Source organism: Vigna umbellata, chromosome 10 (genome assembly GCF_029865625.1).
Source record: "Vigna umbellata cultivar VRB3 chromosome 10, Vumbellata_1.0, whole genome shotgun sequence".
NCBI lineage: Eukaryota > Viridiplantae > Streptophyta > Magnoliopsida > Fabales > Fabaceae > Vigna > Vigna umbellata.
The window spans coordinates 9983126-10000932 of record NC_142174.1 but is presented as its reverse complement, the minus strand read 5'-3'; the positions used below and the strand labels follow the sequence as shown (position 1 = coordinate 10000932).

General features: G+C 36.2%; 3 protein-coding genes across 3 annotated transcripts; 1 reads left to right on the top strand and 2 right to left on the bottom strand.

The window, feature by feature from the left end:
- The first annotated feature begins 5265 nt into the window (after positions 1 to 5265).
- Positions 5266 to 11313, top strand: ATSUV3 (ATP-dependent RNA helicase). The gene is made up of 16 exons (XM_047323656.2): positions 5266 to 5484; positions 5675 to 5798; positions 5957 to 6078; positions 6171 to 6361; positions 6691 to 6831; positions 7030 to 7152; positions 7784 to 7861; positions 8240 to 8408; positions 9251 to 9363; positions 9509 to 9589; positions 9851 to 9916; positions 10080 to 10144; positions 10315 to 10360; positions 10440 to 10556; positions 10707 to 10798; positions 10885 to 11313. The coding sequence occupies exons 1-16, from the start codon at positions 5430 to 5432 to the stop codon at positions 11000 to 11002; spliced, it is 1701 nt and encodes a 566-aa protein (XP_047179612.1). The 5' UTR covers positions 5266 to 5429; the 3' UTR covers positions 11003 to 11313.
- Positions 11314 to 11834: 521 nt separating this feature from the next.
- On the bottom strand, positions 11835 to 13947 carry LOC124846412 (Pentatricopeptide repeat (PPR) superfamily protein). The gene has a single exon (XM_047323664.2). The coding sequence runs from the start codon at positions 13847 to 13849 to the stop codon at positions 12218 to 12220; it is 1632 nt and encodes a 543-aa protein (XP_047179620.1). The 5' UTR covers positions 13850 to 13947; the 3' UTR covers positions 11835 to 12217.
- A 635-nt stretch (positions 13948 to 14582) lies between these two features.
- Positions 14583 to 17570, bottom strand: LOC124846413 (LOW protein: PPR containing-like protein). The gene has a single exon (XM_047323665.2). It carries the CDS (start codon positions 17193 to 17195, stop codon positions 14688 to 14690), a length of 2508 nt encoding a protein of 835 aa, XP_047179621.2. The 5' UTR covers positions 17196 to 17570; the 3' UTR covers positions 14583 to 14687.
- Positions 17571 to 17807: the final 237 nt, after the last annotated feature.

Below are 17807 nucleotides of genomic sequence, written 5' to 3'. Positions count from 1 at the left end.
GATGATAGATAAAGTTTAAGACAGTGTGATTTTATTATTCAAAATTTAAAATAGATAAGTAACTAAACTAACGTTTTTAATCAGAGTAAATAACCGTAAATAAAATTGAACAACACCACTCAAGTTCAAAAAGTAAATATAATCAAATATTATAACATAGGTATATGGGAAGGAGAAATTAAATACTTTATTTCTTATTCTAACATTTTTCTTTATTTTTTAATTTAAGTTATTACGTTACAATTAAAAATGTTTAGCAATCTCTCTGTCCATAAGTTTGGTTTTTGTAATTTTGCTCTTTCTTGCTTTTCATGTTGTACTTGATTAGTGTAATCACTTAGGTTCCACTTATAAATACATGACTAAGACTAAAAGTCAGATAGGTTCCACTTACGTTTTATTACATGCCTAATTTGGGCGTCGGAGTGTCTTTTGCAGGTACCTCATGTCTTTATCAAGAAGGCAATCGTGCGGCTTCCATTGAAGACCGAGCGGTCGTACAAGAGCGAGCGGCTCAGACTAAAGGAAGGCAGGCGATTTATGCGGTCCAAGCATTCAGAAGGAAGGAATACACGTTAGAAAGGTACGTCTCTCGGTCCCAAAAAATTCCTACCGAAACATTTTGGCGCTTACCGTGGGACTGGGGGGGCATTCCTTGTAACCACAAGGAACCAGACAAGGACGCAGTCTCAACGTCATCATGTCAACCACACCCCTACATATTGATCCTGGTAGAAGAAACCATCGTCAACAAGCTTCTATGAATTTACAATCATTCGGCCATTGTACCTCAAAGGTATTTGGTCATTCGGGCTCGAATATTCGGCCTTTCATGGCCTCAAATACTTAGCCAAATTTGGCGCCGAGTGTACAACATTCAACCGTTCGACAATTCGGCCCTACAGGTATTCGGTCATTCGGCCTCACAGGCATTCTACCATTCGGTCTCGAGTGTTCAAGCACTAGGTCATTCGGCCATCAGAAATTCGGTCATTCGACCTCACAACTGCTCGGCCTTCCATGGCCTCAGGGTATAGCTCGAGCAGACCTTGGTCTTTCTCTCTCTCCCGTTCGGTCACAAAGCATAAAGCACCCACAGCTCATTCAAGACATCTTAATACGGATTCCTCGTCGTTGACCGTTAAACATTCAACAAAAGACCGAACAATCTTATTTGCTTGGCCGACCAGCCTTATAACAACCTATTTTGACATTAATGCATTGGTTTGTTAGGCTACTATTTTTCTCACCATGTAAAATTCGAGTTGTTATATTTCTTCAGTGCAGGTGATAGGATCCTGCAAATCACAACGCCAAGAGGTAAAGCCCTCTCACTAGGAAGTTCTCTAGGAACTCCTAGTGCAAAGCCGAATAGTAAAGCTCGTTCCCTAGGAAGAACTCCTAGGTCAAAGTCACAAAGCCGAAAGGTAAAGTCCGTTCACTAGGAAGAACTCCTAGCTCAAAGACCGAGAGGTAAATCCCTCTCGATGATGTTGAAGACTGAGAGGTAAATCCCTCTCGTCCACCAAAAAGCTGATGATAAAGACTGAGAGGTAAATCCCTCTTGCCCGAGAGGTAAATCCCTCTCGTCAACCAGAAGGCTGAAGATAAAGACCGAGAGGTAAATCCATCTCGGCCTAGAGGTAAATCCCTCTCGTCAACTAAAAAGTTGATGCCGAAGAGCGAAAGGTAAATCCCTCTCGCCAAAAAGTTGAAGTCAAAGACCGAGAGGTAAATCCCTCTCGCCAGAAAGATGAAGTTAAAGACCGAGAGGTAAATTCCTCTCGGCCGAGAGGTAAAATCCCTCTCGCCAGAAAGTGTAAGTTAAAGACGGAGAGGTAAATCCCTCTCGCCAGAAAGTTGAAGTTAAAGACCGAGAGGTAAATCCCTCACCAACATTCCCTCACTGTATAAATGCATTCCCACATCCAAGTACTCTCACGGAAATCATATTTCTCTTGCTTTTTCTCCCTTCTAACTGTGCTATTGTGATGATCAAAGGTGGTCCAGTGGTAGTGCCAAACAGTTGGTTTCCATGTATGAATACAGAATTCAATATTCTTAAACGAGTATGAGGTATCCGTAGAACACTTAAATGAATATCGGAATCCGTCGAAAAATTTCGAGATATGTTCAAGTATTTTATGGATATCCTATATCCGTTGTCGTCTTTCACGTTTCTTTTTTTCTTCATTCAACACAAAAGAGAGACACATAGTAATACTTAGCACATGTGCAACATCCCGTATTCAAACAACACATGTTCACATATGATGAAAATGGAAATGATAATAATATAATTGGAGCCCACTTTCAAGTCTAATTAAACACATTCGAGGATATATTTTGTACAGGGGGCCAGCATTACATGTTCAATTGAATACATTTGACTCAAAAGGCTGCTCTTCAAAGAAAAAAAAATTGAAAAATACTTTAACTTGAATTAGTATATTTATTGGAACTGAATTTTAAACACGTTTTCCTGTATTTCAAAAAGCAATCTAATATTTTATTCTTTTATGATACTTGGAGGCTTGTCATGCTTGGATTCTGGGATTGTTGATAATATGAGTACACATTTTAAAATATGATTTACTTCATATAGAATAATAGATTGAAAAAGAAAGAAATGTAATAAAAAAGTTAAGAAGGAACTATGGCTGGCTTCATATTAAAAAAAGCAATTACTTAATAGGAAATCCCCTTTATTAATGTTATAAAATATTGTCTAAGTACGTTTATATATCATCATTTACTTAATCTAAGTATGACAACAGTGAAAACAGATTAAAAAACTTTGTGAAAGAGAGAAGTTGTTAACCAACAAAAAAAGAAATTAGAGATAACGAAAAAAGAAATCTTATTAAAGGTAATTCATGTATGACTCGTTGTATAATATCTAGTTTATTGCTTTTTAGAAGATATTTGATTTAAGCATTTTCATTTGTAACTATAAATATGTATTTTTGATGATTATAAATATGAACTGAGTTTTATATGTGTGATTCATATGCGTAGGAAAATGGGCCAAAACAGGGTGATGTTTGGAGATGGAGAGCAGGACGGAGAAAAAAAAATAAAATATATATATATATATATATATATATATATATATATATTATCACTTAATTGTTTAAACAAAGAATCTTAGTCAATTAAATAATAAAATATTTAACTTGTATCATAACATAATAAACAATTCAAAATGTATAACCTCAAATAGTAATTAAATACTTGCAATTATATTATACTGCAACAAAATGAATAGTTGAAATTAAAAGGTTTAAACCCTCCCTTGGTCCTCAAGTTTGTATGGAAATCTCATTTGGGTCCTCAAGTTAAGTTTTTTTCTGTCTCAATTGGATCATATTTTTTGTAAAAGTAAGCACATTATACCATAACCGTTAAGTTGTGTGAGACGGCGTTAAATTGATGTGAGCTGGATTTTTTCATTTACTGATGTGGCATTGTGCACTAAAATTGACTGTTTGTTGTGTTTATCCATGTAGGCTACGAAGCCCTAACATTTAAACCTTATTTTAATGTTTTTCAAAATGGGATTGTTTGATTTTGTAAAATTCAAACTGAAGTTAGAGTATATCCATAGCCAGAGGAATGGAAAAGTAACAGAGATCTCAGAGTAAAATAATATGCAAGGGAAAACCAAATAAATTTGAAGACTCAATCCGTGTTCGATGTAATTTTAGTAGCAGAAGAAAAATGGGATTGAGTTGAAAAAGGTGAAAAGTTGTGCTTCTGCGTCATCTACCTGCGGGCGGCTATGGAGGTACCAAGCGTGGAAGCCAAACGTATTACAGTTCCAACATTATTTTATTTTGGTTCAAGCACACCAACAGTCAAATCAAAAAACACAACTCATTATCTATTGGATAAAACATTATCTATATTTCCTATTGACAAACATGAACTGTGGCTTCCCAATCTCATTCTCTGTATATAAATATAAACCCACCTTTCTATTCTTTCCCAGTAAACCAGTTTCGTGCTTTTCCATTTTTCATCAAACATTTCGACACACATTTTTCGCATTGGTTTATTGGGTTGAAGTTTAACTAAGATGAGGCCTGGTGCGGAGTTGTATTTCTTTAAAGAACAGCCAAGGAAGGTCATCAATGGTCCTCGTCCTTCTCCGCAATCCCCAATTCCAATTTCAAATCCCTAATTCTGATATACCTAATATGAATAAAGGGTACTTATGCCACATCAGCACTATTTTTTTAAACAAAACAGTCCACGTAAGAAACCCTAAACACATCACCACATTCTCTGTGCACCAGCTCACACCAATTTAACGCCGTCTCACACCACTTAACCGTTATGGTACAATGTGCTCACTTTTACAAAAAATATGACCCAATTGAGACAGAAAAAAACTTGAGGACCCAAATGAGATTTTCATACAAACTTGAGGACCAAGGGAGGGTTTAAACCAAATTAAAATGTTAAAATAACTAACAACAATGAAATAAAATTTATATTTTATTAATATAATTTTTTTTTCTAAAAATAATTAAATAAAATATAAAAATAATAAATAAAATAAAAATAATCTATGTATTTTTTTTATATTTGCAGGATATTTTTTTTGTTAATGTCAGGTCTAATATGAAAATTAGGAATTCACTAAAAGTAAAGAAGAAGATGGATAACATGTTAAAAAAGAAATACCTACATATATTTAAGTTTGATTGTTATTCAATTTTTTAAATTTTCTTTTAAGCTCAACTTGTGAGTGAGAATAGGTTCTTAAAATAGTGGAGTATAAAATATGATAATTATGATGTGGATGAAATTCTTGGTATAACAAGAATGATAGATAAAATCTTTGATATATCAAGAATAATCTAAATTTCTTCTAATAACACAAGTAACACACATTTATGTTTATTTGTCACATATTATTAAAATAAAATGATTATAAAAGATAAATTTTTATATTTAAAAGAAAAATAAAAATAAAGAAAAAATATTAAATAAATATAAAAAGTTTATATATGTTTATATTTTTCAATCCACTAATTCAACATTTACAAAAAGTAACTAATTCAACAATTAATTATTTTACTATTCAGATTAAGAGAAAGTGGAAAGTTAGATTTTATAATTTACTCTTTAACCATTTCACCTTAAACATTGGATTAAATTAATAGGAAGGAGTTATTTTTTTTGTTTTGTTTTATTAATTAAAATTGAAGAGTAGAACAGTAATTTTTTATTATTATTATTTTTTTAATTTATGAAAGTGGTGTTTGGGGGTGGAAGCGGCGGAGAGTGAGGTTCGCAGGTTGTGTGGTCAAAGGGAGCAACGACTTCGATCCATCCACCGCCGTACCTTTTTTTCTTCTTCAATTTTCATTCAATTTGACCCTTTTTCTATCCAATTTCGTATTCATACTCTCTTCCCAACAATGGCTTCCTTTCTTCTTCGTCACAATCGGAACCTATTTGCTCGCTCTCTGTTCGGTTAGCTACCTCCACGAGGACTAATTTAATTAATTTGGGCTGTTATTTTCCTTTGATTTTTCTCCCCTTTATCTTGGAACTATCAAAACTGTAAATTTAACACGCCCTTATGTTTTTCTACGTTTGAATTCCAATATAGACTGACTTTGTATGTTTGTATGGTGTTGATGATATCTCATCACCCATCCAGGTAATAAGGAGCATTTTCGTCTATACTTTCAGTTCAAGTTTCAAACTTTAGGTGCTGCTGCAAACATGGTGCATTCATATAGCAGCTCTAGTGGCCCCATCAGAAATGATTTTACTGACTTGACGTAAGTAACAACATGCCCATATGTTGTTTGTTTACTCTCAAAGGTTGTTAAAGAAACTTTTATCTGATTATAAACCTCTACGACAGTGGTTATGACTATGTAATTTTAGTTACATTTAATGTTTCTGAATGCTGATGCTTAATTACTGGTCGTTTTAGCTGCCCTCATTCATGGTATCCACAGGCCCGGAAAAAACATCGTAGGGTTATCCTTCATGTTGGTCCAACAAATAGCGGTAAAACATATCATGCTTTGAAGCAGCTTGAGTCAAGTGCTTCTGGTAAGTTATCCTTCTTTTCAATGGTAAAGGTAAACAATAATGCGTGAGGATGAAAACTTAGCAGGGAGATTAAGTATTTTTGTACCTTGCAGGTATATATTGTGGTCCTTTAAGATTGTTGGCATGGGAGATTGCAAAACGATTGAACAAGGTACAAGTTCCTTGCGATCTCATAACAGGTCAGGAAAGAGAGGAGGTTGATGGTGCAAATCATAAAGCTGTTACAGTTGAAATGGCTGATGTATCAGCTGATTATAAATGCGCTGTTATTGATGAAATTCAGGCAAGTAAAATTTCCATTGGGTGATTATTTTTTTTGTATTAAATATAAAGTAATTCCTAGAATAGTTATTTGGTTTTATGTGAACCGACATAAATAAAATTCACATTGAGAAAGGGATAGAAGGTTATGGTCTTATCATAATCTTGTCGTGTCACTTGTTCAATTTTAACAGTATTACTAATTGAGAATTGGAATGACTGGAACATCTGCATTTGAGGAGACATCGGTGGCATTATGGGCTTTGCTAGTTGTTATTCTATATCTCGGTATGCTTGTCATTGTGATTTTTTTCCCCGTCTAACTAACCTTATGTCTCTTTATGGATCCAGATGATAGGTTGTACTACAAGGGGATATTCATTTACACGTGCTTTATTAGGAATTGCTGCTGATGAACTTCACCTTTGTGGTGATCCTGCTGCTGTTCCCCTTATTCAGGAGATATTGAAAATTACTGGTGATGAAGTTGAGGTACTGAAATTCTCCGAACAACATTTGTTTTTTTGTCGGGGATGGGATGGGAGCATATACATTAGACCAATAATTTTACTCTCATGAATTTTCCGTTGTGGTAAATAACAAATGTTGTCAAGGTCCTCTGCTTATTCATTTTGTTTCCATCAAAATGTTCTTTTAATTCTCTCAAAGTTTTCTTCATGGGTGCTGCAGGTTCAATTTTATGAGAGACTGTCACCTTTAATCCCACTGAATGTTCCTCTTGGGTCTTTCTCTAATGTAAGAAACGGTGATTGCATTGTAGCCTTTTCACGTAAGGAGATTTACAGTTTGAAGGTGAGCTTTTACATGTGTTAACTGTTCTTGAATTTAACTTGCATGCTTTCATATTTTGTTTAAAACAAAATATTTTATGCCCAAAAATTCCTGGCCATCCATTTTCACTGTTATTGTTCTCTTTTGTTTTTCATCAAATACTTCTGAAAAAGAGGTCATCCATTTTTGAAGATTTTTTTTTGAATATTAATGAAATGTATATCAAACATCAACATCAACAGTTTACCAAAGATTGTTACTTGTTTCTGTCCTTTGCCTCGTTAGTTTTCTCTAATATTTTTTACTTGTATATCCTATCATTTTAACCATGTTCATAGTGCTATTTTCATTGAGATTATATAGGAATGGGGATGGTAGATACAGTGTCAGTGTTAGCTTAGTTAGGGTTTAGTCAATTAAACTGTCTTTTACTCTTTACATTCCACCCCCAGCGCGCACCCCAACACCCGCCTCCCCACCCACACACACATACCCCTTTATCTTGATTAGCATAAGAAGAGAATGACACTCGTAATGATTTTTTATCAAACATAATGTAAGCTGCTAATGAATTATGCAAATTCAATTTATGTTTTTTTATAGTATCTGTACTGCAAACTAACTAGTGGTAAGAGTTAATATCATTGCTCAGAAAAGAATTGAGAAAGAAGGAAAGCATCTTTGTTCGGTAGTGTATGGCTCACTACCACCAGAGACACGAACAAGGCAGGTGTGAGCTCAAACCTTTGTCTAAGTAATTTTTAGTTTTCCTTTTTAATTATAATTGTTTCACGGTAATGTAATATTTAGAATTTAACATTCGTTGCTCATTCGCACATTCTGCCATTTATTTTGTTCTTTTGTGATTTTTGTCTTTTATCATTCATTGGCAGAAATGCTCCTGCTGACCATAACCTTTTTATGCAGTTTCCATGTTATTTCATTGCTCTATTTGGAAATTCCTTCTCGTTTTTTGTCCATAGTTTTTAGTTTTCCTTTACTTTACTGCTATTTTTATTGGCATATGTTTATAAATATTTCCAATTTATCTCATTGTCCCCCTCCATGCTGAGAATTTGATTAGTTTAAAGTTTTGTTAGGACTGCAGGCAAGCATGTTCAATGATGCAAGTAGTGAGTTTGATGTTCTTGTGGCCAGTGATGCCATTGGAATGGGTCTTAATCTAAACATCTCTAGAATCATATTTTCCGCTACAAAGAAGTTTGATGGATTTGAGGTGCGGGATCTAACTGTACCTGAGATCAAACAGATTGCAGGTAGCATGAAATTCTTATAATTGAATTGAACCTTGTTCTGGAATTTGATTAAAGGATTGTATCTGGTATATATTGACACTGACGTTTTTGTGGTTTTAACATTTTGTCAATAAAACGGTATTACTTTTTTTCTGGAGAGTCTATAAATTTTACATCAGATTTCAAACGGTGTAATGTTGAGCATTAGCTTTGGATAATTTTTTCTTATTTTATCTTGTCATGATGTATGCAGCTGTTCCAATGTTATTCAATTTGATAGTTTGGATAAGTAGACATCAAAGCATCCTTTTTATTTATATATTGTCGTTGTTGGATGTTGGAAAATTTGGGGTAGGGACTTGCCTTAAACATTATGTATATGATAAATTAATTTTTTTGACAAAAAATCTACTAGGATACAGTTCAGATATGTCAAGATTCTGGAGTACATCAAAGGATATTTTTTGGCAAAATCACTGCTACATTATTTAACAGAATTTAAACTTCTGTCAACTATGTTAATGTTCCCAGTTTTTGTGGCTTTAACATGCCCCCCTTAAAATCTCTCTTTATCTCTACTCAAGCTATCGTTTTTCCTTCAGACACAGGAATATCTTTATTAATGTTGATTTTTTAAAATTATTTTTGAGATACTCAGTGATTTATTTAACCTTATGTTTATTTAAGTAACTGTTAGGAATCCACTTGGGAACAAAAACTTATCTCAAATATCCATGATTTACTGTTCTAATAGATATTTTTATATTTTATTAATATGTGGAAATGTTGAACCTTGGGCTAATGTCCTGTCTATTTGGATCATATATTATTCTTGGTTGCAATGAATGCATTTCTACTTGCAGGGAGAGCCGGGAGATATGGGTCAAATTTTCCGGAAGGACAAGTGACATGCTTGGATGAAGATGATCTACCCTTGCTCCATTCATCATTAAATTCTCCATCACCCATTTTAGAGGTAACCAAAAACTTAATTACTCTATACTAAATATGCAACCTTGGCCAAACCTGAAATCTAGAAAGCTTCTAGTAGATATGCACTTTTATCCGAACTGTTTACTTTATCCACTATTGATGATTTATGTATGCTAATTGTGATACAGCGTGCTGGCTTACTTCCTACCTTCGATTTGATGTATATGTATTCCCGATTACACCCGAGATATGGTTTCTATCAAATACTGGTAAAATGTATCTACCTATTTGTGTTTCCATGATAATTCATTCTGTCATCCATAGTACTCTGCAAATTGTATTATTTGTCATCGTCCATTGCAAGTGAAAAGAAAATTGTGACTACTAGTTATAATGAAGTGGCCAAGCATTGTATTCCACTCAACTTAATCTTTCAAATCATTGAATTTAAAAATTCTTAGGTGTGTTAACATATTATATTATTACATCCCAAAACTACATTATTCACCTTTTATCTTTAAATATTGCAGGCACATTTTCTTGACAATGCGAAATTATCTGAAAATTATTTCATCGTTAATTGTGATCAATTACTGGTATGTCTTTTAATAGCTGCCTTGCCATTGAATTGTGGATATTTCATACAATGTTATTGTCTTGTTCATTAGTAATATGAGTATCGAATACCTTCAACAGTTTATTATTATTCACTGGGTTCCCTTTTGTTTTGTGGGTGTTGTTTGTACATGCTGATGCTAGAAAGTTGCTGCTGTCATTGATGAGCTTCCCCTTGGATTACATGAGAAATACCTTTTCTGTATCAGGTGCATTCTTATATTTTCAGAAAATAACACAATTTCAGAATGCAATATCCATGTAATGTAGGACAATTCTATGAATTGAAAACCCAGTCAATTAATAAATTACTGTGTCTGTAGTTTAGTCTGTTCATCTTTTCAGTTAAATTTTAACTGATAGTTGTAATAATATTCAGTCCAGCTGACATGGATGACGAGATTTTATCTCAAGGCCTAACACAGGTAATTATCACATTGTTAGTATGACTTGTTGAGATTAGTTTGAATGATCATAAAATTGACACAACTTATGATAAATCAGTTTGCAGAGAATTATGCAAAGAAAGGCCTTGTCCGGCTTCGAGAAATATTTACGCCAGGCTCACTCAAAGTGCCCAAGACTGCTGGTGCTCTTAAGGAGCTGGAATCCATCCACAAGGTTTCTCTAGTTACTTTTCTTGTTGTACAGTGTTGACTGTATTTTTCCTTCACTGATTTTGACAGAAAATGTTCATAAAACCATTTTTAACTTGATTTTTAACCACTTAACCTCAAATTTAACGGTTTCTGATTGGTACTAAAACTGCAGGTCTTGGATCTTTACGTATGGTTGAGCTTTCGGTTGGAAGAATCTTTCCCAGACCGTGAGCTGGCTGCATCCCAAAAGGCCATTTGCAGCATGTACGTGTTACAAGGCTTTATGTGTTTTTCTACTTTTATCCATTTAAAATCTACAAAACTATATATTTAACATTTTGAATTCATAGGTTGATTGAGGAATTCCTAGAAAGACTTGGGTGGCAGAGGCCAGTGGCTACAAGAAGATTATCTTCGCATAAAATGTCAAGTTCTCTGTTATCCCGAGATGTGAGGCAATACCTTTGATGCTATGTTTGGATATGCATTTTCAAACAACTGATCCCATCTGCCCAGAAGCTACTTTTAGTTGCTTCTGCATCTTTTCTCAATTTGACGTGAAAATAACAAAAGAATTGAGTTCAGAAAGTATCCAAAAAACACAGTAGGTTATTCCCTTCCCTTGCTGGTACCAGTCGCAGTGCCAAAATCTCTGTTCATCATTTTACAACTTTCACTAACAACGTCAAATATGCTGTACATATACTAGGTTGTTTTCTACCTCTTACGCATTCATATTGCTTCATCTAATGATTATTTGATTATATTTTTTCCCCAAATTTATCTCTGTTCATTCTCAATCTTACGCAAGCCTGTTTTATACGAGGTTGTTTTCTTATATTAAGCGATCAACTTGTGACATTGCTGTTAAAGCGCAGAGAGGCCTAGGTAGACAGACTGTTTACAAACTTTTTGGTTACAACGTTGAAAATTAAATACTCCATCATGTTAACCATACTACCATACAATTCCATAAACAAACAAATTATATCAGCTTTTTATAAAAATCTAAAAAGTGATTTTTAATGTAATCGTATTTTCAAACAATCACTATTTGTACACCTAAATTAATTTAAGCTTGTTTTAAAAATGGAAAGATTAGAGAAAACATACACAGTCGACGAAATCTACGGGACCCTAATTGATATCAATGCTCTTGAAATTGGATTGGTAAATTGATTAATTTTACTATTGAAATAAAACAGAACGCATTCATAAATATTAGGTTGTAATAAAGGATCCACAGAAAGAGTGATAATAACCCAACACTAAAAAGATGTTCTTGTGCAATGTAAAAAACTCTCGTAAAACTTCATATACAATGCAATTATTGTAAAATAAGAATTACACTCATTTGTTTCTCTTTAATCGGTAATCATGTCTATTAGAGTACGAAGAAGACATCCATAAATCACAGTCATAGAGTACAAAACTTTATCTAAAATTGTGTCAATCCGCCTCTTCTTAATTGTACAAAATGTGGAGTTGTGCTAAAATATGCTAGCATTTAAGAAGAGAAAAACAAAAACAAAATCGTCACAAGATATAATATTGTGAAAATAACACTAGGATTCATTAGGAAAGATCGTTTCCATTTTCTATCATGGCATGGGATGAAATGAAGGGGCAACTGACCAGCAGATATCGCTGACTTGGAAATTACTTCATCTTATGCCAAAACCACTAAACATTTGTTTTCTGAAAGAGACCATCCATCAATTTCTCAACATGCTCTTTCTCCTCTGACATGCTCTTGGACTCAAGCTCTCCAATCAATAGCTTGAGAGTGTTGGGCTTTGGAGTCATTCCCTGCGAGACCATTTCCTCTAAAAACGAGTAAGCATCCTCAACTCTTCCACTTTTACACAGACCACTCACCAAGAGCGTGTAAGTAGCCAAATCAAGGCTTATATCGTTCTTCAACATGTGATCCAACAAAAACTTGAGCACCTTCATTCTCTTCTTTCTGCAGCACATCTTGAGCAACCGATGGTAAGTCTCAACATTCGGCTTGCACGAGCCGTCTTCCATTTCCTTAAGCAACCTGAGAGCAGTCTCTTCCCGCGAGTGTGCACAAGCAGTAGAAATCATAGTATTGTATGTCACCACATCTCTCACAACCCCTTGCTTAGGCATATCTTCAAACACATCGCGAGCATCCTTTAGCCTTCCAGCTCTGCCGAGGATGAATATCAAACAGCTATAAAATGGAGTGTCAGCCACACATCCATCACTCTTCATTTTCTCGTAAACCTCCAAAGCTTCACTCACTTGCCCTGCTTTCCCCAGATTAATCATCACAGTAGTGTAAGTCACAGCATTAGGGGTGCACCCATTTGCTCTCATCTCCTCCAAAACTTGATCCACCTTGCGGAAATCTTTCTCGTGGCAATAAGCTTCAATAAAATTAGTGTACGAGTATACATCAGGCTCAAACCCCTGCTCCTTCATGTCCGCCATTGCTTTCCTGGCATTGTCAAAGTTCCTTGCTTTGCACCACCCATGGATCAAAATATTGAAAGAATGAGAACTCAAAGGAATCCTACTCTTAAACTCCAAAACAACCTTGTGGGCATGTTCAACACTATCTCCTTTCACCAACGCATCCATGAGAACATTCAACGCTGCAGTATCCTGCTTAACACCAAACAACCCCATTCTACGAAATGCTTCTATTGCATCTTCAAGCTTGCGAGCCTTGGCAAGCCTTCTCATTACCTTAGTCATTGTATCCAATGTGACGTACCCTTCGAGTTGTGACATTTCCTTCACCAAGTCCCACATTAAATCAAAGGTTCTGCACTTTCCCAGGATGTCAACCATCAAGTTGTACACTTCGGGAGAATGCCGATAACCTGTTTGAGCTTTTGCCCACTTGAAAACCCCCAAAGCAGAGACCCAATGGTCGCTGAATCTCTTGAGAACCTGCGAAACCAAATCGCTTGATGGCTGAAAACCGTGTCCATTAAGTGCTTCACCTACTAGCTCGGGGGAAGAATAGCGTTTTTTGAGAAGTGTGGATACTGCGTCCACTTGGTCGAGGCTGTTTTGCTTGGAGGGTTGTGTGGGAAGTTTGAGCTTGGAGGTGAGGATGTGGGTGTCGACCCAATTGGCGAGTGAAGGGATAACGAAGTTGTCGTCAGCATCGGAAGGCGTCGGGGTGTCGGAGAACTTGAGCCACGGTGGGAGGTCAGGTGACTCCACGGTGGTGCAGAGAGGATTCCCGTAAAGGTAACGGTGTGAGGCATTGGCGGCGGTGATTCTGGGAGAGAAACGGTGAGCCAAGAGGTTCCGCATTCCGAACTTGAAAAACATTTTTTAGGCTATGATTGATTCGACTTAGAGAAGGGAGATTTAACCCAAATGCAGGATTCATCAAAGGAAAAAGGTTTCCCACATATAACTATCATCTCACAACACATGTAAAATTAAAATTATTATACTAAAATTAAAAAAAAAATAATAATAATAATAATAATAATATAAAACAAACAGATGTTAGATGTTATGTGTGCTTGAATTAGAATTTGCAAAATTCATTTTAGTTCAATTCATTTATCATAGGACGCATTCTTTACACAAGAAATGTTGTTTGAATGGTATTAATGAACATTATTTTTAGATGTATAGTTATTTAAAAAAATAGTTTTTTCTTATTTGATATTATTAGATAGCAATATAATGTTAAATTAAAATGATAATTTTTATCGTCGCATTTTATTCAACATAAAGGTGACAATATGTTGCATATGAAGGATATAAAATTAAATTACATATCCAACTAATTTTTACAAGTTTTCATTTACAGTAGGAGTGAACAAATCCATACTTCCTTCTAACACAATTTAACTTGGAAAGATTTCTTCACCACGGAAAAGAAAGAAAAATTAACTTACTAGTGAAAAGTAACAAAATTTAATTTACGTCAAAACCTATTTTCATTTTTTTTTCTTTAAGCATTTAAGGATAAGTTTATCTAAATACATGGTAATTCATTTAATTTCTGCTTATGTTTGGGAATATTTTTTCCCTGAGTGGTTCAAGTGTCTTTGAAGAAAAAAGTAGAAGCCAATAGTAGATGTTTTGACCTAAATTGTGGACAGCAAAGTTGATTTGTAAACCAGAGGCAAGAGGTTCCCTCTTAGAGAATCCATTACCAGTAATCTCCACAAGAACAAAATCCTTCCTTGAAAAAATGATATCTGTTATTGTCTCTAACTGTGATTTCCCTACTGTATAGTTTTGACACTAATTTTATAAATGAATGACAATCAGAACAGATTCGAAGATTTTTTACTACCCGTATGGGTATACCTTGAGCAGTAGTGATCAGTCCATAAGCTATGGCTAGCTTCTCACTATGTCTGCTGAGTAAGTGCTCTTTCTCCTGCTCATCAACATCCAGTAAGACGTTGGTTGTATCAGGAACATATCCTATCCCACTTAGCCTGCAGTTTATTTCCTGTAGCATCAGTTCAATCTGGCTGTTCTCTGCGTGTGATTCATCCCCGGAGGTAAACTCGTGAATCAATCCATGTACCTCTATGGAGCTTGATCCAGGCACTTTCTGGACCCCCTTCTCCTTCATTTGCAACCTCACTCTTGCTACATCCGTCCATTTTCCAGCTGATGCATATATGTTGGATAACAGAACATGAATTCCAGCTCTTTCAGGGGCCAATTGTGTTAACTTTTCGGCTGCATAATGTGCCAATTCAACATTTTTGTGTTTCCGACAAGCTGCCAGCAGAGATCCCCAGATCACATCGTTAGGTTCCATTGGCATGCTTTGTATGAGATGGAGAGCTTCTTCCAACAGTCCAGCTCGACCAAGCAAATCAACCATGCATCCATAGTGGACAATCTGAGGACTTGTTCCGTGGGTTTTTTCCATTGACCAAAAAACTTGCCTTCCTTGGTCCACAGAACCACCATGGCTACATGCTGACAGTAGTGCCACAAAAACAACGTCATCTGGTTTCACCTTGTGGTTGAGCATCTCGTTGAAAAGCTCAATAGCCCCTTCTGTATTTCCCTCCATTGCCATAACTCCAATGGCAGCTGTCCAGGCAGACACATCCCGTTTCTCCATTCTTCTGAAAACATGCATAGCACTTGAGGAATCACCGCATCTAGAAAACATGTCAACCAAAGCTGTGCCGAGCTGCAAGTCCATGTGAATGCCATTATTCTCTATGTAAGTACATACCCACTTGGCAAGATCAAGAGCTCCTAAATATCCACAGGCAGAAGCAATACCCATCATCGTTAGTCTATCTCCTTCTATCCCTTGGTTTTGCATCTCTCTGAATAGCTCAATTGCTTCCTCGAACATGCTTGCTTGAACCAACGCATTGATCATTGTGTTCCAAGATACAAGATCCCTCTCCCGCATGTCATCAAAGATTCTCCAAGCTAATTCCACATCACCATCTCTAACCAAACCTGCAATTAGCGAATTCCATGTCACCACCGTCTTGTTTGGCATAAGCTCAAAAACTTTGCAAGCTGCTCCTCTTTCGCCACATTTCATGTACATGTCAACGATGGCATTGAGAATGTTATCCCAACCTTCAAGGCCATTCCGTAAGACATAAGCATGGGATGACTTCCCAACAGAAAGATCACCCAAATGTGCACAGGCTGCAATCGTAGATAACATGGTTACCTTATCCGGTCGTGGTCCTTTTCGCAGCATTTCATCCAAAATCCCGAGCGCATCACCGGCCCACCCATGGTACACATAATTTGACATGATAGTATTGTACATAACCAAATTCTTATCAGTACATTCGTAAAAAATCCGCCTGGCCGAACATATATCCCCACATTTCATGTACATATCAACTAATGCATTCACCATGAGTGCATTAAGTTCCACACCCGACGCACCTACATAAGCGCACACTTTTTTACCCAATTCAAGATCCTTCAACTTGGCACAAGCAGACATAACACAGACCATGGTCACCGGATTGGGTTCCACACCAGCCTCAACCATCTGAAAGAACAAAGAAACAGCCTCCTTTGCCAAGTCTCTCCCAGCATAACCATTTATCAAACTAGTCCAAGACACCACGTTTCTTTCAAGCATTTTGTCAAACACCTTTCGCCCTAATTCAACCTTCCCGCATTCAGCATAAAAATGTATCAAAGAGTTGTGGACAAAGGTATCTCCATCCAAACCCATTTTAACAGCCGCCCCATGAACTTGAACACCCTCAGAAAGCGCCATAGTCTTAGAGCACGCACTCAGCAAAAACGGGAAAGTGTAGTTGTCAGGCACCATGCCCATCACCACCATCTGAATGTAAAGCAAGATTGCTTCTTCACCTAACCCTGCTGAGGCATAACCTCTAATGAGACAGTTATACACATACAAAGAGGGCATGCTTACACCATCATCCTGAACAGCATTTCGGGCGTAGTCCAAACTCTCAAGGGTACCTATCTGGACACAAGCAGCAACAAGCTTGTTAAAGTGACTACCAGGCTTGTGACAGAGCCCTTTCTTCATCATGTCACAGTGCAACTGCTTCAGTTCATTCAGGGTTTTGCAGTTTGAAAGTAACTTTTGGGATGATTTCGTGGTTATGGGTTTAGCTTCCTTCACGCTTGTGGGAACTGAAACAATCAAAGATGGATGAAGGGTTGTAGCCATTGCCGCTCCGTGATGATATCGTCGCCGCCTATACCACCGTGCGTTGCCGTCAAGTGCTGAGTTGCCGCCGCCTGTACTGCTATGCGCTGCCGTCTCAGTAGATTGTTGTGGAGCTCTTAAAGGTAAACGTTTGTCAAGAAAACAGGATGTCCAGGGTCAACAGAGAAAAATGGGGTTTTGGGACTAGGGGCTAACCCGGCCCTAATTTAATCCCAACCCATTTTCTGGGGTTTTGGGGGCTAGGGGCTCTGGAAAAAGCCCCCTCAAAGGTCGGTCAAACAGGGCTTTGAAAAAATTTGACAGCTCTACTTGTGGGTCCAATCTGTGTAGATGTGACAGCATGGCATAAACCAATTTCTGTCTTTATCTTATTTATCAAAAAATATTGAGATAGCATGTCCACACACATTACAAATATCCTGTCCTGTTTGAACTTCATTTCTTATGAGAACCTCTAAAGAATTTCTTATTTTTATTTTTAAAATATTTATGGAAATTATTTCCAAAATTCTGACCTAGTCTATTATTACCAAATCATCAAATACAACTCTTCAGAAATGGACATTTTGATTTAAATCTAAAATATTACTATTTACATTTATAATTAATTTT

What these genes read in the sequence shown, in the direction of transcription:
- ATSUV3 (XM_047323656.2), top strand. Translation starts at nt 5,430, where the DNA reads ATGGCTTCCTTTCTTCTTCGTCACAATCGGAACCTATTTGCTCGCTCT. An exon ending in TGAGATCAAACAGATTGCAG is followed by an intron (nt 8,409 to 9,250) that starts GTAGCATGAAAT and finishes TTCTACTTGCAG; the next exon opens with GGAGAGCCGGGAGATATGGG. An exon ending in AGCTGGAATCCATCCACAAG is followed by an intron (nt 10,557 to 10,706) that starts GTTTCTCTAGTT and finishes CTAAAACTGCAG; the next exon opens with GTCTTGGATCTTTACGTATG.
- LOC124846412 (XM_047323664.2), bottom strand. Translation starts at nt 13,849, where the DNA reads ATGTTTTTCAAGTTCGGAATGCGGAACCTCTTGGCTCACCGTTTCTCT.
- LOC124846413 (XM_047323665.2), bottom strand. Translation starts at nt 17,195, where the DNA reads ATGGCTACAACCCTTCATCCATCTTTGATTGTTTCAGTTCCCACAAGC.